This window comes from Fringilla coelebs (genome assembly GCF_963513975.1).
Source record: "Fringilla coelebs genome assembly, chromosome: 3".
Lineage (NCBI taxonomy): Eukaryota > Metazoa > Chordata > Aves > Passeriformes > Fringillidae > Fringilla > Fringilla coelebs.
The window spans coordinates 41,797,052-41,820,817 of NC_140030.1; the positions used below are offsets into that span (position 1 = coordinate 41,797,052).

The 23,766-nt window shown below is 34.7% G+C and overlaps 1 protein-coding gene across 1 annotated transcript in view; it reads right to left on the reverse strand.

Moving 5' to 3' along the window:
* The window catches only part of ASCC3 (activating signal cointegrator 1 complex subunit 3), a 251,253-nt gene that overhangs the window by 45,800 nt on the left and 181,687 nt on the right, over positions 1 to 23,766 (reverse strand). Inside the window, exons 27-34 of the mRNA XM_084201554.1 lie at positions 23,147 to 23,313; positions 22,863 to 23,008; positions 22,655 to 22,775; positions 20,494 to 20,636; positions 10,456 to 10,593; positions 10,232 to 10,352; positions 6,680 to 6,812; positions 3,985 to 4,110 (exon numbers count right to left, since the gene is read on the reverse strand). Of these exons, the coding sequence (XP_084057680.1) occupies positions 3,985 to 4,110; positions 6,680 to 6,812; positions 10,232 to 10,352; positions 10,456 to 10,593; positions 20,494 to 20,636; positions 22,655 to 22,775; positions 22,863 to 23,008; positions 23,147 to 23,313 (1,095 nt within the window). The remainder of the gene's footprint in view (positions 1 to 3,984; positions 4,111 to 6,679; positions 6,813 to 10,231; positions 10,353 to 10,455; positions 10,594 to 20,493; positions 20,637 to 22,654; positions 22,776 to 22,862; positions 23,009 to 23,146; positions 23,314 to 23,766) is intronic.

A 23,766-nucleotide genomic window follows, 5' to 3' on the forward strand; every position in this document is an offset into this window, starting at 1 on the left:
AATTGAAAATATGGTTATTAGTAATCACTGCAGTACAATATACTCGCACATTCTAGCTTCTGTTAGTTTAGCTACTGTAAAATTTTTCCATTTTATCTCTTAATCTTAGCTAATTTAACTTCATAATCTCCTTTCTGACACACTTCCAAATTAACCCTAAAATTCTGAATAACTGTGATTATGTCACCGAAATACATAGGTATTTCAACTGGACTGTCTTCTGCTATGATATTACTGCTATCATAATACCAGAAAATATATTGGACCAGCATATAACCATAATTTGTATTCATATGTTTTATTCACATGCTCAGCTAATCATAATGAGAAAATGAAATTGAAAGTAAAACATGATAAGGGCATCATCAGTTGGGAGACTATAATTTATGCTGTATTATTCATTCACTCCAAAAAACTTTGCAAAACAGTTATCAAAGGAAAAAAAAACCCTCAATAATAATTCTCAGAATGAAATAATATCTTTTTTCAGGTTTTCCCAAGGAATTTACATAGGAACTGGTTTTGTAAGTGTGCACATGTACACCGATGCACTCTCACATATAAATATATAAATAGCCACATACATTTTAATAGTGATGTGATGTGCACTCTTAGAATATCTAAAAATTAACTTTCCAAATGAAAGCTGATTCTGCTTAACTTTACATATGTTGTAAATTTCTATTTCTCTTTTACTGCACATGTATCTGGAAAATATCATAACCTGATTTACAGAAAATGCTTCTCATAGACATTTCTCTTTTATAGAAAGTCGCAATTATAACTTTTTATAAGGTTAAAAGAATGAAATACCCAAGGCATTTCAGCCAAGGAATGGAGATAGATGAGCCTGTCAAAGAAGCCCCTTGCAAAGAACAGGGCCCTTTGCTGATCTGTGTGATATGGCCTTGACTGAGTAAAGAACATGGTGACTACAGCTCCATGTGGAAAGGAGTACATCTTGTACTACTTGGCTGAAGAGGTACAGAAACTGTGAAAAGCTCTGCACTTAGGATTAAATGTTTTGAGGGAAGGGAAGAACAGGGAAGAAACTCTGGATATGGAGACTGAAACACTTTGATAAATATTTCATTTGGACCATGCCTGTCATTCATGTGTGATCTCCTGAACAGGATGAGTGTGACTAGTTGTCATGCATCCGAACAAAACCAGCATTTAGCTACCCTCCTTCCCCGAAGGAACGACTCCATTACACCTCTTATCTAGACAGTTATAACCCATTCCATAGAGTTTGAGAGGCAGGAATTTATCAAACAAGAAAATGAAAATGGTTTGATGAAAAGGAGTATTTTAACATGCAATGATTTTCCACACCATTAAAACAACTATCATTAGAAGTTTAACAAATTATCTCAAGTTTGCCAGGAAAACTTTCACGATGACTTCATGTTTAGAAGAAACCTGGATATTTAGAGGAAAAAGATACTTGGATCTCTACCCCACAACAAAGGTAGATTACCATTATTTCAATAGGACAAATTGCAGGCATTCAGTAAGGCATTTTATGATACTGGACTGGAATAGGATGATCCTACGTTTGTTTATACAGCTTTAATATACAAGTAGCTAAAACTGGCAATAAATGAGAATATAAATCTTCTGCATATTATCTAAGCCCATTATTTTGGGGATTTACAGCATCACATGCAATGACTTTTATGCCAATGAATCCCAAGGCATTTTAATTATCATGCGTATGGGAATTACTTATTCACCACTACGGTAGAATCACCTGCTGTCTGGAAAATAGGTCTTGTTTCACAGTGGAGAGAAAGTCAACAAAATTGCTTTGGGGCAGGACATGATAAAGAACAATTCTGTCAAACGACAAGGAATGGGTATTGCATAACCATCTAGACCGAAAACCAGCAATTGTACTCTTATTCTTTTGAAAAAAAAAAAAAAACCAACAAAAAAACCCCAAATCCTAAAATCTTTGGATTGTTAAGAGCCACAAATATTTTTTTGTTTGATAATATCAATCATTTCATATGCTCTTTTATGGCACAGTAAAACTCCATTACCATAATGCAACTTTATTCAGAGTTATCTCAACAATCACTGACTTGTGTTTGTAAAACTCTTCAGTTAAGGAAAACTGAAGAGTCATTCAAACACTGACCATGCTGCTTGCTTGGCTTTCAGAAGGTCTGAAAAAACCACAGACAGCAGGTCCAGGAAAATTACTAAGTTTAGTAACTTTGGATGAAACTAAAAACTGCAATCATGTCAAAGAATGGAATGCGTGCACATCCCTTACATTTGTGCTTGGCATCTAGAAATTATTTGACACACTGACAGAGTAAATAATATCCTAAATTTTTTTCCCTGCATGACTAAGTACAGAAGGAATGCTGAGTACCTGTGTGGATAAAGAGCTTGTCAACTGTTCCAACCTCTGCGTGTGGTGTTCCAATGCAAGACTCCAATTCCATTAGAAACTTCATTTTTCATTCCTATCCTACCATTATGGGCATGACTAGTCAAGATCTGTTCATCTTGGTTCTCACTACATCTCATTATGAAGTTCCTTTTTTTTTTGCTCCCCACTGCCCCCCCCAACTTTCTTCCCACCTCAGAATAGCAGAACTTTTACTTTGAAGTTGTAATTGTGATAACTCCAGGTTTAGCTGTCCACGGCAATAAAGAAACTGCTGAGAAAAACTGACCAGCAGTCAACATGCCAGCCTCATACTCAAGTGGAAATCTTCTTTTATATTTGGAAGTGATTGCCTATTTAATCAAACAATATTTCTATATTCCACATTTACCTTTCACCTATATGTTGTGTCTTAAAAAAATGTACCTACTACAGATACCGCATGACCAAAACTTACCAAAACCAAATCAACTATAGCACTTTACCAAAGCAAGACATTTTCAAGTAATAGTACTTAATCTTTATACTAAAAAAAGTATAAAATATAAGATTTAAAAATCATAATTTAACTCTCAGAGGAGAAATACCCTTCCCATAACTGTTTGCAGTGTATCAGCTATAAAGTAAGAAAATTGAAAATGCTTTCTTTAGTTTACAGTTCTAATGCTCTGCATTTTTTATTTCCCAAGAAAACTAGATGGAAATTTGGTTCATTGTGTGGGAGATTCTCAGCATAGGACCAGATGCAGAATTAAAAACTAATAAAAGACTTAAAAAGAATTAAAGGAAATTATTTTATCACCTGCAGGGTCCCAGCAGCACTTGCCCGTAAAGTACCTGGCAGAAAATCTGGCCAAATGCTATGGACATTAACATGATTTCAGAAATACAACACTCTGGAGTACATCTAGAAATATTTAGTGATCTAAACAGTTAATTCTTTATTTGCCACATTATTTTAGTGAGTGAATGATCACATGACAGGTAACACACCATTTACCCAAAACAGCCTTGTGGCAAAGGCAGGCTGTACTGGTGGAACAGCTCAGAATGATCTGCATACCAGCTGGAGCTAGGCAGGATGATAGCAATCATTGAAAATATTGCACACATGGTTTCACCAGAGTACCCTAATGAAAGCAAACGTTATCACAGAGAAACAGCTGATAGTTATTCTTTCATTTATTAGGAAAGTCCAAGTCTTAATAAATTTTCTAAAGAAAACTGAGCAGAACATACCAATGTGGTAGCTAAAAAAAAGGTATTGCATTATAAATACAATATCCGAAGGAATGTGGTAATCTGGGATTTTATTTTAGGGAAGCTGATGTAGCCCTCTCAATAAGGTTATTTTACTGCTGTAATTAAGTTGTAAAGTTATCTGCCAAAAAATGCATTTATATTTAGAGTAAAATTTATAAAAAATATGTGTTCATGAGTTTTAATCCACATGTGGGCCAGCAATGCTCCTGCACTGGAGACTGTTAAGTATTTCTAGGCTCCAACAGCAGACAGATCACCTTTGGATCAACTCTAACCTCAAGTTACCTTGAGATTAAATTGCCTCTATATTGTATACTCACGTTGGGTTCATTATAAGTCTACGGAAGAAGTAAGTCCAGGTGATATAATCCATTGCATCCTGCTTAGATGTAATAGTTCCAGCAGCAATTTCAGCATTCAAGTGGTCAGCCAGCACCTCTAACAAGCTGAAGAACAGGAAAAAAAAGGATTCAGCTGACTTTACAATCACAAAGACAGGTAATATATTTTGCAGAGTTGTCCATTAAAAGGTTTATTACTTTTAATTTGAAAATAGTATATATTTGTCTTCCAGTAAAAGGGAAGAGGGGAAGAAGGGGGAATGTAATTGCAAGGTCAGTCATCTTCTTTACATGATAGTGGAATGAAGCCCAAATTATTTTTTGATTGGACCAAGAATGCACAAGTTTAAATCATTCATGGAACATATTCAGATGGAGCTGCTCAGTGGTAACTTCTGAATATTGTATGTTGACCATATGATCATGCTGATTTAATCCAATAGAGAATCATATGGAAAGACAAACAGGAAATGAAACAGTGGCAATAGCTTAGCTAATACTTGACAAATACTTCAGGGCTATTAAAATTACATCAAAACTGCTTCCCCCGGATTTTGCCTCATCTTCATCCAAAAAAAACCCAAAAAAAAGCAGCTACTTTTACCCAGAAACAGAATAAAAAAAAGCAGGTTAAAATGATTCTTAAAAAATAAAATAGTCATTAAACAGAACAAAGACCTCCATTAGGGTATCTAATGAGATCATGCCTGGCTAGAGTTCAATCAGAGAACAGCAAATATCCTTAAGGTTCAACTTAATTTTTCTTGTATTATATCCTTTTTCTTCTCCCAGTGTTCTTTTCCTGTTGCTAAAAGTAAAGAATAATCTGGCATGAGTAGCTGTTTTATTGCTCTGTACTGGTGACTGCATGCTTCTAAGGGTCACAACTGCAGGCATTCTACACAGATTGTCCAACAGAAGCTGGACAGATGATTCAATTGCTATTCCACAGTAATGGATTTCTGGATTTTCTTTTGTTTCTTATGTGCTGTGTTTCAGGCCCATAATCAGGGAGAGCACAAGGACTGTTATGAGTTGAGTACTCAAGTCTTACAATTAAATATGTAAACAATGGCTTTTAGAAAAAATGTTAATTAAAAAACTATGGAGTTTACTTTTACAAATTGGAAATACTACACAAAGCTGATAAATCTGCTCTTTGGTAAAACAGATAGGCAAGCATTCCAAAACTAAAAACCCTCCAAAAATCCCAACCAGTATCCCTTTGAAGATATGAAATACTTGATCATAAAAGAGGCCAAGACAAACCTAAGTTACATGGTTTACAACCTACTTAACAAGGTTGTTATTAATATGTGACTCTTCACATGCAAATTTATCAAATATTCTTTTTTAATAATAAAAGATGGACTATATCAGAACTACAAAGTCAATATAAAAACACAAATGGATTTACTAGTAATATAGAGTATTTATAGTCTTCCAAACATGAACAAAGGTGTGATTACTACTGTTATAAGAAAGATATTATTTCTTTCTTTAAAACACCACTTCCCAAGGAATAGAGATATTTCTTAGTTTATGCTAATGCCATGCAGTCTGGATATATCATCAACATTTTAACCACACCACTCTTTTCACTTATTTGCTATAATTTTGAAGAAGTTAACTCCTAGACTTCTGTGCTAAGTGGAATTTCTATGTTAAAAAAGTGTGGTTTCCTAAGGAAATGAAGTATGTTTCCATGTTCTTTGTTTGCAAAAATTGCATGTCTGTCTGTGCACCACAGAAATGAAGTTTCAAATACATCAGCCCATTTCAACTACATTTCAAAGGTGGATTGCACTCTCAAACTCCAACAAGTTTCCTGAGCATAGAGAGGTCCCATTATCACTTATGTTGAGGGATAAAGTTTCCTTAGGAGAACAATACTGTGAATTCTTTGCCACTGAGAAAAGCTTTCCATAATGTTCATGCTTTATTAGATGTCTGAGCATTGCTCCATGAAACATTCCTCTACAGGAGACCAATGTAACTAGTTTGGCTTCTCAGTGAACAACTAAATAAGTTAAAATGTCAAAATCAAGGCACAAATTAGATTATGCTGGACAGCAAACTTTGCATCAACTAGGTTCCAAGAGGCTACAAAAAGGTGCTGTTTCTACACTTCTCACAAAAATCTTGCAATTTTATAGGGAAAGATATGTTAAAACTGTATTAGTAAGAGTTTATCCCATGTAAACTTGAACTTTGAACTTTTTGAACTTTTTGAACTTTTGACATTTTCAAGAATGTGTTATCTATAATGATACAAATATTCTAGGTAAAAAGTGCTAGAAACTCACATTGTTTTTTTCTACTAGTAACTTGCCGCAGAATTTCAAAGAGGGTGTTGAGGATCATGGATAGTTGTCCTAAACACTGCCCTTGAAGAACAGTTTGTGCTTTCACATGTCTGGGACTACACCCCCTAAATGGAGAGGCACTTGCAGTATTATTTGGGAATGGAATGACAAGCTCAGCAGTGTTCAAAACTCATGGAAAAAAGGATTTTTCTACAGAAAGGTGGGTAATTTCTTTTTTTAATTTGTCTTCTTCTTGACCCCAGTGTTAAGGACTTATCCAGCACAGGAATTTTGTTTCCATTTCCTCTATCCCTCATTTATAGTACTGCTTATAGTCTGATCAGCTTTTCTGATTGCTTTATTGTTACCTTGATTCCACTGGGAAAGGTTCATAAAGGAATTTTTTGTAGAAGTCTTTCTTGATATCATGAACCAGAATGACAGCTTTTCCTTGGTCATCAAACTGTGGTCTGCCAGCACGCCCCATCATCTGAAGCACATCTGCCAGAGAGACAATAATGTATAAATCAAATATTTGTTTGGATGTATAAACAAATGTGATAATGTCTGTATCATGTACAATATAGGTTTTTTGCATTACTTTGGCCTTGCATGCCCTATTGGCTTTGACACTTCTAAACTTTTTTTCCATCTCAGATAAAATGATGATGAACTTCTTTCAGTCAGAGACAATCTTCTTGTATACTTAAAGACTGCCCATTGCAATAGAATCTAGGCATATATCGAATATAAACTGCCTTTACTCTCCTTCCATTCCACATCCATCCCTCATTTTATCACATGCAATTAAAGATGATGAGTAAGAGAGCTCATGAAGGCTACAATGACACTTGTCTATCATTTCCTAATTTTCAAATTCTTCACACTTACACAAGTTCTTCATGTAGGCTTTTCTGCTAGATACGATTTCCTAGGTTTTGAGTATTTTAGAGATAAAATGGTATAGGCAATTTCTAATTACTGAGCACTACTTTATATTTACCCCTTAAACAAGTTATATTAGTTATTAGCACTGGAGTAGAGATGGTTTCATATCATATGTTGTCCTTACATCACAAAAGCTGGTTCAGACACACTACCTACACACCATTATTTGTAAATACTAATTAATGACTTCAGTAAACATTGAAAATACTAGTTTAAACAATACATGCTCAACTTGCAACCTGCCCCCAAGGATAAGCATGCTTATCATGTATTTGTTTGTCTTCTCTTCATTTGAGAAGTGCATCTGCATAGGTTGTTTGGTGTCTCACTCACCATGGCTCTGAATCCTTCTGGTACCTGCAACGGCTATTTAACTTAGAAGAAACAATGGAAAGCAATACCCAATTTTTACATCTTTATTTTACAAGTTTTAATGTTTTGTGTGTTTTGTATGAGTTCTATCATACTTGCCCAGTATGTGGCTTGCAGCACCTGGCACTTTGAAATTATTTATTTAACTTAAGAATAAGTAAGCTTTTGGCCCAAAGCTCCGCTGAGGAAGGAAAATCCAGAACGTAAAGAATGGGATACATAACTGACCATAACAGGAGAAACAGACAGCCCAATTGTGAGCTTTTAGTAACACGTTTTCACTTGTATATAGAAAACAATATTTTTTATCAGTTTATTTCCTTTTATCAGTTAGCTTGGGAGTGACATTAAGATGTAGAATGAAACTAGTTTTAAGTCTGCTGCTTCTGAATAGGTGTGTGCACAGGAGGGCGATGAAAAAACTTCTTGCTATTCTGTGTGGTGAATTAAATTGTGCATAATACCGTATAGGAAATGGACTTACCAAAAAGCGTCAGGAAATTATTTTTGCCAATGCCCACGATGTAATTATCCAAACTCAATATTTTCTTTACTGACTATATGTTGCTTGGCTCCTTTTAACCACTGGACTAACCTCCTGAAATATTAAATATGATCCAACTGGCTGACTAAATAAATGACTGTTAACTGAGAAAAAGTCCTCCCCAAAACCTCTGACTTCAGTCAAAGAAGCATTCTTGTTATTTTGAAATTGCTGTACACTCCAGAGTGATTCATTCTGCCCTCAGCTGTTTTCTTGGAGCCAAATGCATTCCTGACACAGAAAGGTAACCTTAGTAGGGAGAAGCCAAGTAATATCATGATGGAACATTGAAGGCATAACTTGAGGGCAGCATTAAAGACAGTACTGTGAAACTTTTGGAAGTATTTCAGAAAGAAATTAATTACATTTTCATTTTATTGCTGCAGCAAAACTGTACTACCTATCCACAGAAGTTCCAGATGCATAAATACTTCTAGAAAGTTAAAAATAAAATGCTTTAGGCAAACCACACCACATGTTTCTTCATAAAATAAGGAATCTGCATTTTCTGTTGCAGTGCAGACAACAAAATCTGAACGCTTCCATCACAGATGGTGGTATTCCATCCACCCCCTCCCCTGCCCCAAGTCTTACTGAAAATTCAGGGATTGAACAACACCAGTGTTGAAGATACCCGAATTAAAAATGGCAATAAAGAGTGAAAGTTTCAGCATTCCCTAAAGCCTTTGTGTGAACTTGTACAACAGATTCCTACAACAGCATAGTAAGTCTGCACTGTTTATTGAGTCTCTGATTTCTTCTAAATATATTATTTTTCTATTACTGATTTCTGACAGTGCCATGGATCCAACACAAAATGTAAAACTTCCGTTGATTTCTTCCCTTGCCACTCTTCCCCGTTCAGTAACAGACGATCACCGCCGCTCTCCCGGTCGGCACGAGCGCGATACGACTTTGCTGCAGACACTGCTTCCACTAAGTTTACATCAGCCAAAGGCTGTCACAAAATACAAGTGTGCATGGCTAAGATCCCAGGTCAGACCAGAATCTTTGAAAAAGAGAGTTTGGTCTGGAAATTGATCCCAAGTTTCCTGCAGAGCACTAACCACTAAATTAAGCTCTATGACGGGTTACTTGAAGAAGTAACCCCTGTAATATTTTCAGTTTGAGCTTTTTTTATGTTACTAAGCTTCTCTCAATAAAAAGACAGCACATGGCTAAAAAGATGCAAGCTCTGTATTTACCTAACTAATACCATTTAGGTTGTCCTTAGGTGTACACATTGCTAGCGTAGCATAAGAGCATTTAGTAATAAACTTTCTCTTCAGAAAAGAGAAAGGGAAGACAGAACAGGAAACCTGGAATAAATTTAGCTTGTCCTCATTCTTCAAACTTAGTACCATCCAGACAAATATTCTCCCTGCCTGAACTCTAAAAAAAGTTCTTCCATGGTTCACGTTCTTCAGCTTGTTGAAAACACTGCAGAACAGTTTATGAAAGCTGGAGTTTACTGGAGCTAGAAAGCAACGAAAGTCTGTATCAAGCCAGAAATTCACATATTTATTTTAGCCGCTTATTTCTGAAGTATCCCTTACATCACTGAAGATACCAGGCCAGTTAAGGTTTTTCATTTACTACCAAGTGACTATATATACATTTTATTTTCTCATACGTGTGTGATTCCACTGTTGCATTTCAAACCATGGCTAAGTTTACTGTTAAAGATTTGTTTCTATTTAGAAGAGGTTTAAGAAATGAAAAAAAAACCTCAACACTTGAAAAGTTCCTTTTATACAATTACCTAGTTTAACTAGATATAAAGCCTAGAGACAAGGCTTTATATTGTCCCTTTAACTGTTTAATGTCTATTTTGGGTGATACACATTAAAGGAGTTTAGATTTGTGAAACAGAAACACTTTCATTATGGCATAAAATCTTAAAGAGTTTTCTTACAACTTGCATTAAACAAAGAAAAAATCCTTACTTCATCTCTCCTAGTCTTTATCCAAATTCAGTTACTAAATGATTCAGGTCATTTGCATACACTTGAAATAAATTTCAGTATTTGAACATTTCCATAATTTATGTGAGTACCTGTAATGGGATAATCCACGTAACGCCTTGTTTTTCCATCGTAGTATTCTGTTCCTTTAACAATTACTAAATGAGCTGGAAAATTTACACCCCAAGCTAATGTGCTTGTGGCAATAAGAACCTAAGACAAAAAGAAAGATTAATGAGGTATATGTAACAAAAAGCCAACTTTTAAAATTCCATGTAAAACTCATTACAGCAGGATTCAAAAAGAACACGTGTACCTGGATTTTGCAGTTCACAAACAATTCTTCCACAGTTTTCCTGTCCCTTTCATGCAGACCTGCATGGTGCATGCCTATTCCAAAAGCAAGTGTCAGCTTCAGATTAGAATCTCTAACTGTGACTATAATGTCATTCATCTGTAAAAAAAAAGAATAATTGCATGCTTTAAAACAGATTTCTAAGAAATTTTAAACTTCTGGGTTTCTTTTTTTTTTTTTTTTTTTTTTTTGTTCTTATAGCAAAGATAATTTGCTTTATGCTGTTTATACAAGCAGGAAATCAGAGCCTTCTTCAGTCTCTGAAAAGACTGGTTTGGTCTGAAAAAAATACTATATTAACAGTGGGGGTGGAATACAAAATGCACATGACTTTATTGACTTGCTAAGTAACACAGACAAGGAAATGAAAATGCTGAAAATATCTTGACAGGACTGGCAAATACTGTGTATTCTGTTCTGTGTTTGTTTAATGCAATCCCTAGTATCAAAGGGGTTAGGACTGTTATAAAAACACAGCAAATCCCTGCAACCAGTAACATAATAACAGTCATGAAAAATAAATTTGGCTCTCTCTAATGCCTTTGAACATTAGAACATTGATCATTATTCCTCAGTTTGATAATTTTGCAATTATTATTCATTAAGAAAGCTTTCTATTTACAGGTTGAAATGCAAATTAATTTGAAAATTTTTTTGAGTGTTTGTAATTTATAGTGAAATTTATAGTGAAATTTATAGTGTAATTTGTAGTCAAATCCAACATCTAAGTGTGTTCATTTAAAACTTTCAGAAGTCCAGATAAAAAGCTATTTTTATTATTATTACTAATTATTTCAAATTGGATGTCAATGACTCTTGGAATTGTTTTTACTATAATTTTAACTATCTTTCTTGTCTACATTTTTAAGTCATAAATTTGATAATAAGCTTATTTATTTTTGTAGATGACCTCCAAGAAAAGCCTCTTAGTAAAAATGAATGAAACTGTCTTGTTAATGATTCTGCCCTTCAAAATTATTTGTATTGTTTTATTTCTAAGGCTATTTATTATTTTATGTGATTTTAATATAATTATAGCCAGGAACTTTAAAATTTATGCTCTTATTAGTGGTTTCCTGGTGCCACCAGCAGTGGCATGATGATATTGCATACTTAAGGCATGGTCATGGGAGGTATAGCCAAGGTTAGAGAAAAAACAGTATTGCAGAACAAATTAATCAGGGTAACTGAATAACTTGGACAGCGTTCAGCCTCATCTCAGACTGACTTCTCCAAAGGATTGAGACACGATAGCATCACATGACTACAGTGATATTTTCATTTCTACGCAGGACTCTGAGGTGTTTCACTTCTGATGTTCAAGATTGTAATCTCTCTAAACATTTCCTGTGTCTTATAATTCTCAGACCTTAATGTGAATAAAATGATTCACATCTCTAGACTCAAGTAACATGTTGCTGCTATTAAAAAAAGAATCCTTAAAAGGATTCTACAGAATATAACAGCCCATATTGAAGATTTTAAAACAAACAAACAGCAAACAAACAAATAAGATTTTTTTAAATCAATCAATTTTGTCAGGAAGAGTAAATTGCAAAACATTAAAAAAGTCTATTTGTTGAAGTAATCTCGACTAACAGAACCACAACTGATGGCAGTAACAGGGAAAGTAATTAAAACAAGAAATTTTTCAACTTTTGACAGATCAATCAACTTCATCTGTCAATAGAAGCTCCTAAACTTTATTTCCCCTCACAATGCAGTTGCCCGGATGTTCCTGAGAGTTTCCTATACTGTAAGACATGGAAGGTTTGTTGTATAAACTGATCTAGCACATATGAAAGAGGAGGGGGCTTACAAGAGTGAAAGGGTCCATGAAACACAGCAAAGAAAGGGAGCAGAAAGAAAAAAGCCCAATGAATTGAGAAGTGAAGAGGAGATAAGTCCATTTAGGAAAGGGAAGCAAGAAGCGGGGTAGATAAGTTGGAGAGAGTTAAGAGATGAATGAAAGGAGGATATGTTAAAGGATAAAGTTTATCTATCTAGATACAATCACCAAACCTTTGATTTCTCTAGTCAACATGTAGACATGTGACTTCAGTGTAGACAACATGAATTATGACCCATCTTACAGAGTTTTTCTTTAAGACTAAAAAATATCTGGATAAAATGGGAACACATATACTGTTTTCTCTACAATTATGACCATCAATATACAATGCTAAAAATATTATCAAACCTGTTCATGATTTTTTTACTGCAAGTTTATTAATTGGTACTAGTACTGCATAGGCTCCTTATGCCTACACACACACTTTAAGAAATAATAACTATATGTATATATTAAACAGGAAATTAGGATGAAAAAGTAGAAAACAAAATTGGTAAATATGCAAAAAACAAAAAATGCATTAGATTTTAGTCAGTTTCTGCATTCAAGAATTGGTAAAAGATACTACATGGCTTAATTAATTTTTCTTATCCCCACCAAGAATCAGCACCTTATGATAGTTATGTCTTTAACTTAAGGGAACCAGCAAATTCCAAAGACATTAATTTCATTATTCACATCAAAAGAATGTGATAGTGGGAAAATAAGGAATTTAAACCCCCTTTTCCTCTAAAACAGTACAGGGATCAAATTAGCTGATTGGGATTAGTCTATAGTGATTAGACTGCTCCTTCAGCACATGCAGTTTTACACTGGGAGCTATTTCCAGTACACAAACTGAGCTAAACCTTTCTGCCATAGAGTTGCCAGCACAAAACATCCTAAATTCACACTGCTGGTAATTTATTCTAAGATGTTCTTCTTGCTTTTACAATCAGTGGTGGTTATTTTTTTTCCCCTCTGACTCGTATTACAGCGGCGGCCTGTGGTGCTGTTAGTCATACCTGCAAAGCAGTGTAATTTACCACAGGAAAACTAAAGAACCCTTAGCAGGAGCACTGGCACATGTACTGCTCTCCTGTCATTTTAGCAGCAGGGAATCCTAGTCATTTTTAGCTGACCCCTTACTTTCACATAAATCACTGTAATAAACATAACTGTTTTACCCATAGGCACAATCCAAGGCTTAAAATTCTCATGACAATTTATTTAAAAATGTAACTCCCTTATGTCAGTGTAGTGTAAGAATATTATAACTTTCTATTAAGAAATAATGGCACAATTAATAGGTTCATTAACAAGAAACAGACACAGCACTGTGACTATAAAACAAATCTAACATTTCTGAATTGCTATTCTGAGTTACTATTTATCTTTCTGAAAACAACTGTCATGTAGTTTTACTCACAGAAGGATAAATGAAATCCATGTTATCTTAAGAAAAGGAAAAAAAAATTAAAATACAAGGAAATACAAACTGTACTGCATTAAAAAAAGCCCTGTACCACACCAATGAAGAGAGCTTAATGTCAGGAAGGGATTTTTCCCTGGACTCATACACAAGCAGGATCAGGCGCATACTGAAAGGTTGCCTATCTTTCATAGCTTTTTTTTTTTCTTTTTTGATGAAAAAAAATAAAATATCTCCTGAAAACCAATTTGGGAACCTGGTAGCACTGCAAAATATTTTAAAATAAACTTTATTTCTACATTTTCTATTCTAATTTCTAAACAAACCAGATTTTTGTCAAACTACTAAGTAGTAATTTTCTTTGTTCCTGCACATATGTAAACTGTTGAACCATTTACTTTAAGCTAATAGAACTTTTTTTTTTATATTTTAAATTTATTATACTTAAAAAGCTTTTGTAGAAAGATAGGATTCCATTTAAGCAGATACATTACCCTGTGCCTGAAATACATTCCAGTCAGAGTATAATTCAGCAAGTTGATGACAATGCTGGCTCCAAAAGAAAGGAGGAGACCAGATTGGACAAGAATGAGCTAACAGATTGTGCAGCCCAATTCTGTCCCTTTGAGTGTGATATATTGTTTCAAGATGCTAAAACCCCATACTTTCTCAAAGCATATCTGTTGTGCTGGTTTTCCCATTTTCACAGAATCCTCATTATTAGTACTCTCTACTCTTTTCAAAGCACGTCAGACTCAGACCATATGCCACTGAATAATGCTTATCAATTGTCTAAAATGCCCAATAGAAGAAAGATCTGCCAAACAAAAGAATCGTGAAAGTTATGAAGTCTTTTACAAAAATAATTACATATTTCACATCTGCTACAGATGTTAAATGAAATAAAAACATCTCCTTGTTATAACTAAATGTTAATTTTTATGACACACTTTTGTGTCATAAAACCAACATCTTGTAGAAGGAAGTTGAACTTCTATAATGACTGAAACGCTTAGAAATCATTCTTGGGTACCCTCCTAATCTTAAAAGGCAGGAAAAAAAAAAATCTCACAAAATTATTTTTGATGAAGAATTGGCTTCTACTACAGAGCTATGCCACACAGAACTAGCTGCCTAAAAAAACTCAAATAATATTTTTCAAGGAACATTTAAAAATGTGTTTTAAACAGTTGAGATATATTATTAAATCATATTTAATAATATATAATAATACAATAAAACATTTAACACTAAAAGACACCTTTAAATGACAGCAATATGCCTGTTCATGACACAGACCACATTCTTCTATTCTTGTTTTATAGCACAACATTACCTCAAAACATTAACATGGAGATAATAGGTTGTTTGATTTAAAGGTTAGGGAAGGAAAAGCCATCTTTTGTCTTTCCAAGAATTTTTAAGATTTTTTTGTTGGTTTGGGGTTTTTCTTTGTTTGTTTTTATTAACAATGCAAACTGACTATTGGTAAAATTTAATTCCCTTTCACACATACAGCCATGTGTATTTCCACACTGTACAAACACACACGTACTAATCCATAATTATTGCACACATGTTTATAAACTCACATGTCTAAAATGGCAAAATCAGGATTGGTCTGATTCATTCTTCTGAAGTCAATGAATGTCCTTCATTCAAGAGCCCTTGAATTCTGTAGAAGCAAACTATTGCCTGATATGGATGCTATTGAATATTACTGCAGGTATCTTTGTGCTAAAAGATAACAGTTATTTCTAGAAGTTTCATAAAGAACAGTCTTAACAAGATGCAGATGGCCAAATGATGCACAAAGCAGAATGCAAAACCCACTGTGGTTAAGTTAAAACTATGTACACTGGTACATTCTTCTCCCTCCTTGCACTGTAAATATTAAAGAAAAATAAATCCAAGTATCTGGACAGGGAATAAATTTTTAAAGAAACCCCACCAAACAAATAAGAAAACACCCTGCTTGTCTGCTGGTGAGAACTGCATTCTAACTTCAAACAATAAACCATAAATACTACTTTTGTACTTTTGTTTTAGGTTAAAAACAAAAGGCTGTAAAAACATTAGAGAAAAATAAATAAACTGAAAACTTGATTCTAATAAATTATGTTGTAAAAAGATTGCAACATTTTCTGCCACCACAGATGTAGATGCATTTTGTGACAGAGAAGGACTTGTTCCTCTTTAGTCAGCTCCTAATGTAGAACAGTATAACTGATCTTAGCCAAGCTGACCATCAGAAACTGGTGGCACTGTCTGTCTCCAAAACGGTAATCTGAGCTATTGTCCCTTTTAACAAGATAAGTAATGGCTCACAAGCTTGAACATGACAGTCCTGGCTGACAAGTCCAAATTAGAATTTTAGCTAGTAAATGTATAATTTAAAATCCCCTAATGAATATACAAAAAAAAACCAGGGTAAGCATAACATTTTCTTTTTCCATGGGCATGTTGGCATCAAAGAACAAGAAAAAGAAATGAAGAATCACTCTATTTGCAGATGCAGTCTCCTCTTTGAGATGGCACTGCCCATTCACATTTCTGTCATGATGCACCTGTGCCTCAAAAGCATGGCCAGGACAATCTTTACAGAGTGATGTCTAATGAAGAATCCTTGCTATTATTGCAGATGGCAAGGAAAACAGCTTCTGCTCTTGTGTCTTCAGTCTTTGTTGAAAAATAAGCTCAGTCTTGGGGCACATTGTAAGAGAGAGAAATTTTTGAATGCATATGGACAATGCAACTTACAGAAAAATTAAAAAAACATCATGAAGGTACTAAAGGGAACTATTCTTTTTATCCTAGAGACTGCCCACTCATACTCTGGATGAACTGTAGCAGTGTTGCTTAAATCCTGAAGAATGTCTGCACGTGCAGTTGGAAAATGTAGGGGTGAGCTTTAAAGCATCAGCTACAAATCCTGGTAAGTAGGGTATTTCAAACATCATTGGAGACTTCCCTGGTAAGACGAAAGTATATGTAATGCATCAGGTCTTTGAGTGGCCATTTCTTCACAAAAAAGCATGCACAGAGCGTGAAACTTAGTTGGATAGAATCTATGAAACAAATTTAACTATTTTAGTGCAGCAACAGGCCCAGCAGAACTGCAAAACTGAGCAATACTAGAAACAACAATTTTCATTAAGTACTGGCCAGTTTTATGAAGACTGACTGCTGCCTCAACTTTCTGAATGCCTTTCCACTTTCTGAATTTTGTAATGGGTATGAGCCAAAACCTGCATATCAGACATGAAATTCAAGGAAAATGTCCAGGAAGAACCATTCCCAAAACCTAATGAAGCTGCCTATGATATCTATTTTTCAGTAGATGCCTGTATGACAAAATTCCTTCTTGACCATAATTCAGCTGCACCTGTTAGATAATGAGTCCCTTGAAGGAAAGAACATCTTGCATTCCTCCATGATCCAGGCACGCTGTTATCTACTTTGGTGGCAACAGTAGAAGGGTTGTTTCTATACGTCACTTATACATACAAATATGTTTTCCAGAAGGTTCATGCAAGTTCATGTCATTTGAAATATAACTGATTGATATGCTGCCTGAATTTGATATTTGGAGCCGAGTGGCAGAAATGGAAGTGGATTTGCCTGTTATCTGAGAGCACTGTGAAAAGCAGCCCGGAAGTTTGTGAACAGAATCATTCATCACAAGCTTCAAACAAGAGCCTGGTTTACCACCACAGAGAGAATCTCTACAGAGAAGATGAGTGAAGCTAACATGATGGCATAGCTGATAAACAAAGACCTAGTATAGCTAACAACACATTAACAAAGAATCAGTACTGGTCTCTGCTGCATTCCAGTCTCTTCCCCACAAGGCCTGAATCTCTCTGATACCATCACAAAGAAGAACAAAGAAATAACCTATTTAATGGCTGTAAGAATCTGTCTCTACCTCAACATCAGTCCTTTAGAAGCTATTATGGATGGCACTGCTTTAGAACATTTCAAGAAGCCTTAAAAAATCTACTGGGAAGCTAACATAAACAGATGAACTTTCAGCCATCATGCAGCAAACCCAATTACACCATTAAACAAAACTTACTAACGAGTTCTCAAAGGAATCTTATGCCAGCCAAAATTAATATTAAGCATAATATGTATTATGTATAATAAGGCTGACTGAAGAAAAATGCCATGGTCTGCTATACAGCTTGCTAACTTTCTCTACACCCATGAAAAATCTCTTATATCTCAAAATACTTCACAGTTAAGAATTACAACTATTTTGAAAATAAAGTAATTTATCTGTAACTCTCTGTAAAGGAATAGTGGTTGGCAAAAAAAAAAACCCAAATGTGAAAAACTGACAGAAAAAAAATGTTGTTTAAAAGGCAACAAAATTTAATTATTCTGACTGGTCCATTTTAATCCCATATGGAATTGAGAAACTTTCCAAAATTGAGAAAATTTCCAAAATTGAAATTTTGGAAAAGGCTTAAGACATGAAACGCCTGCTATAAAGTATTTGCTAGTTCTACTTTTCAAACTTAAAAATTTTATAGTGGTCTGGAGAGAATTTGGTCTATTTCCTGTCTAATTCTGACTTCAATATTACTTGAGATTAATTTTTTAAAATTAAAACCCCCTAAATTATTATTAATTTTTATTATTATTAGATTATTATCAAAAAATTGGGTAGGATATATACTACGTATGCAGCACTACTAGAGCTTTGTCCTTTGCTTCAATGTCAAATGAAACTCAGGCTAATCATGCTCATTTAAAACACAAAACTACAAACTAGTCCCATAATTGCCCAAAGAAATGTCCACTTGAAATTGTGGGTACTTCAAACAGAATTGTGTTCTGCATAATAGTGGTAAGATATAACAACTTAGAACTTAATCCTCAGTCTTTTACATTTACGTAATCAGAACCGAGTAACTCGGTAGGTATCTCATGCTCCAAACATTCAGCTTATTAATTCAAATACAAATCATATGCAAATGTTATTAAACTAATAAATGCAAAGTCTGCTTGTCCTTGTTGGCTCCTATTTCAAAACCTTCAGAGGCTTATTCAGAAACATGAAATTCAAAGACTCCTAATAGAAAACCCTTTTCCAGCGAGTGAAGAAGCTTCAGTTACAGTTCTTTTCAGAACAGCAGTGGCTCCCAGGACATGGGGAAACTATTCATATTAATGCAAGTCATGTAGGGCAAGCTGCACAGTGCATGTTCCAGCTCTAGGTGAGATTACTGCAGTAAACCAGCAGCAGGTACTAGAGTACTCCACTAAGTAATAATAACAACTTGGATATGAAATGTTTCTATTAGGTACAAGAAAACATTAAATAGAGGCTATACAGCTAGAAAAGCACCATCAGGTTGAGATATGCTTTAGTAACAGGGGTTTTTCAGCCAAGACAGCCATTTTCTGTTTTAAAATCCATCCAAAACAGAAAGGATAAAGATGTTATTCTTTATCTCTGGGAAATCCCATTTTATTTTTTTGGCAAAGAGCAAACAAACACAAATAATATAATCTAGAAACCTATGCTTTTGTGTATATAATATTTATAATTGCATAATATTATATATAAATGATCTATTTATATGATGTATTTATATTCATATTTATATGACATAAAAATATACATACAGTATTCAACTTGTACTTTATATTTATGATTCCTGCATTTTGCTGCGTTCTGATCCTAAATTATCACAGAAATTCCTAGTAGAAGATTTGCAATAATTAGAGAAAGCTAGTCTCCAAAAATCTAGTAAATCTGAGTATCGATCAGAAAAACCTGTTTTGCAGCAATGACATACTATAATCAGGACCATTAGTGCAGAGTAAAATAAATAATACTGCATTCAGAGCAGGTGCTGAACTGAGTGAATTAAATATAATCTGGTATACAGTTTCAAGAATACAGATAAAAGAGAATATTGAAAGGTTGTTTATTATTTTGCCATCATTCATGTTTTGCAGTAAATAAAAGAAGATTAAAAAAAAGAAAATGTAATTAAAGATTATATTTCTTGAAAAAGAGTAAAAAATAAGTCTTTCTGCTAGTATTGTTTAACATCTAAGTGTTCGACTTTGCAACCTTTAAATTTAAAAAAAATCTTGGCAGAAGGTTTCTTTACTTTTTAATATAATTGATTTATTTCATTGATATGCAAGACTGAACCATTGCTAAATGATTGGTTCTGCAGTATATCTATCTATCTAGGAATATAGATGGATGCATGTATATACATAGGTACATATATTCACAAAGATATATATGCAAATACATATACATAATGCATCTTATGAGAAGGATGATTTTTCTCTTAAAACACCGAAAGAGATTTGGTTTAGATTTCAGCTTAACATCTATAAGTCACAGATGTCCAGCTGTAAACTTTAGAGAGCACTAGCCCTCTTTCTTTTAGTCTTTGTCTTATCTTGGTATCAAAGACTTGCACCATGTGATATATGTTGTCTGGGACCATGGAACTAGCATTAATAAGATATGCAGGAAAAAACAAAGATAAAAGAGTTTGTGTTCTGAAGTTCAGCTCTTGCACAGACGCTTCTATAGCCTTAATGATGTCACTACTTTTAATACATAGGGAAATTTAGCATATGCACAACTCTTTCAAGATCTACCCTCAAACGACTCTTTTGTTTCAGATGTATTTTTTTTTCAAACAAACATCAGTAAGATAGAAGCAAAGCACAAATGAGGAAGGTGAAATGATTCTACCTCTCTTTCATCCATCTTCAGCCATTGTTTGGGATCATCCTCTGTGGCTAGGAAAGCTATGAGATCTAAGGCAGTAAGCCTTGTCTGACGTCTGGATGACACAAAAATAAGAACAGGCTTGGCTGGAGAATGACTCCGAATTGCTGTTGAGCAAAACAGAATTTGAGAATTAGACCCTTTAACGACAAAAATGAGAGTTTCCCTTTGCAATCCCATGACAGCTGATAGACCTCCCTGCAGATGACATTGAGGTATGTCTACTGAGCCTTTTTTCTGCTGGATGGATTCAACTGAGGTGAGAATACACCAACTCTGAACCAAAGGCCATAAAACTACACTTAGCTGAGTCCCAGTTTCCCTTCAGCTACTTCAGTGAACACTGTCAGCTAATTAAGAGAACTAGTTATGGGAAAAAACCCAACAAAATACCACAACATCTAGACAAGCTTCCTAGACATCAGGCTTGTGAATTTCTCTGTCTCATAAGTCTAATAAGTATGTAAATGCTTTTTCTACACTGTTGGGGTACGTTGTCTCAGACTCAGTGCCATGAAGGTCTAAAATTTGCTTTCTGCCTGACCTAGAGCTTGAACTGCATAAACTCATGTCAGCCTACAGAGGATCACTTCAATCTACCAATATCAGAAAAGGTAAAAAAAGCAGAAAGTGACTTTTCACCAGCTGCTGTAAAAGCGGGCATTACAGTATAAGAGAACTTGGTTTCTGTGCCAGCTAACTAGTCTGATATATTTAAACCAATTATGATACATTTAAACCAATTAGGTTTTAGGACTTTTTAAAATAGCATTATCTTGCTCAGCCCATCTTTGAAAAGTTTCAGGTTGCAGGGAAATTTTTATGGTCTCAGGAATAAGTATTGCCATGAAAATGCTAAAATAACCTTGACTGTATCATGTCAAACAAGTCGGGAACAGAGCGCGCAATAAATCATATTTATACATATTTTCTAACATCAACAAGCACTAGAAGCGTAAAGAGGTGTACCTAGAATTTCAAATACTCTCTCAAAACCACTTATAAATCCCCGTTTGTGTGTTTCCTCATGTAATTCTCATTCAAGCAATTAAATTTATGTCTTGTTAATTTCTGAAAACTATTTCATACTGCCCACCAGCACATACTATTCTGCAGTTCATGAACACTACCCAGCATGTGCTCCTGCACGTACACACGCAATGCAGTTGTGAAATTATTGAAATAGGATAATTCATGCGTATTTATATCTTACAACTATATACGCCAATATATCTAAATATTTTAAAAGACCAACATCTAATGGATTTTTGTTGCTCCAGGAACAGGTGTAGCAGAACAGCCCAAGACAGATTTATTGTTCATTAGTGTTTTTGTACAATGCTCTTGTGGAGGTGTAAATAATCCGAGCTGTCAAGATTGGTCTCTAGTCCACAATCAATACTTTGCTTCTGTCATAAGGCTAATTAAAGCAGCTAAAAAGTCCCCTCACAAATGTCACCTCACAATCAACAGCAGTTCACACCACAAAATTTATTTTGGAGGTTATTTTTAATTGATATAATAAATATTCCTTATGTAACCAAAACAAAACATGTTCAAATAAAATACAAGAGAGCTTTTCTTAAATCTATAGTGCTTGCCAGCTTGGTTAAGAATAAAAAATTGGAAACAGAAGCATATCTGGATGCACTACAAATTTTAAATTTTATGGTTATTGCTTTGAAACTAGAATTATAGGAGGTTAGCCTGACTTGCAACTTCTGTTCACAATTTTTTTAATGCTAACATGCAGTGGTCCATATGAAAATACCTCAGCAGATTAATAATATGAATGATTTTATTGCTTTCTAAATTTCCAATATTTTTACACGAATATTTCTTTCTGGTGTCAAACACTAAGAGAAAACACATTTTATTTCCCCTTCACTAGCACTAATTTTATTCTTCTGTTCTAAATACATTTCATTCCTCTGTTACATGTTGCATTTGCAGCACACTTTATGTTTCAGACAAATAGCTCTGGGCCATTAGCGGAGCAGATTCTCCCAATACATGCCAAGAGTACATACACTAACACATGTTGCAAATGTGCTGCAAATGAACTGTGCAAAGTCCCTTTTTCTTTTAGAGAAAGAAGGAAAAGCTCTGGGAGCTGGTTGCTTACCCTGAAAAGCAGGTTTGTTCATGCTGGCCATGCGAGGACAGTAATGCTGGCCAGGGAAGCCCTGGATGTGCACCTCCAGCGGAACTGGGCGCACTGATGGTCGGAAGTTGAACAGACCCATCTATAAGAGAAGATTTTTTTCAAGTTTAACCTTGAATTATCTTACCAATTGCTACTTTGTTTTCCTGCATGTAAATTTTTTTCATACCTGATTAATGTTTAGCCAGTCAGCAAGGTCTCTGGCATTTGCTAAAGCAGTGGATAAACCAACCACTCTTACTGGCTTCTCAGTGTGAGACGAGATAAAGTTTGTTCGAGACACAATGACTTCCAACACTGGGCCTCTCTCATCCCCTAGTAAATGAAAAGTAAATGGAAAAACAGAGAAAAAGGAAAGGTTCAGATGTCAAGATGTATATTCACATCATAAGTACCAGCACACTTCTTCAAATTTAGCAGTGATTCTGATCAAAAGCAGGTAAACATGCTCACCTAGAAGATGTATCTCATCAATGATGAGAATGGCAACTTTTTGAACATAGCTTCTGTTCTGCCAGCTTCTGCTGACACCATCCCACTTCTCTGGGGTAGTAACAATTAGGTCTGCTTGGGCAATAGCTCTCATATCAGGAGTCACATCTCCTGTCAATTCTACAACCCTGTAATCAAGAAGGACAGTGGCTTGGCTTTACAGAGCTTTACAACATAATGTTAAAATATTTACACCTTAACTTAAATTCCTAAAAGAGGAAAGAAACAAAATAAAGCAAAGTAATTTTCCTTCTTGTCAAATACATTTAATAGGATTTTCAAAATTGTTATAAGTAAATAAACCTGCCTCTTTGTTTTCCTAGTAAATACTGTATAAATACCAAATACCATTCCTTAGGAAAACCATACAGAAAGAAGAGGAAGAATATGAGTCCCAACCAACAGTTAGTTCTTCAAAATGAAGATAACATAATACTGGTATGATGTAATGTGAACCATAACATCCTGTCACAGACAGGATGAAAGCTTTCATGGAGGCTACCAAGTTGCTGCCTGCTGTTCTGCATAGATCTCTGGTTTGAATAATGAGGCTAAACTGCAGTGGGTATTGCATTTGTTGG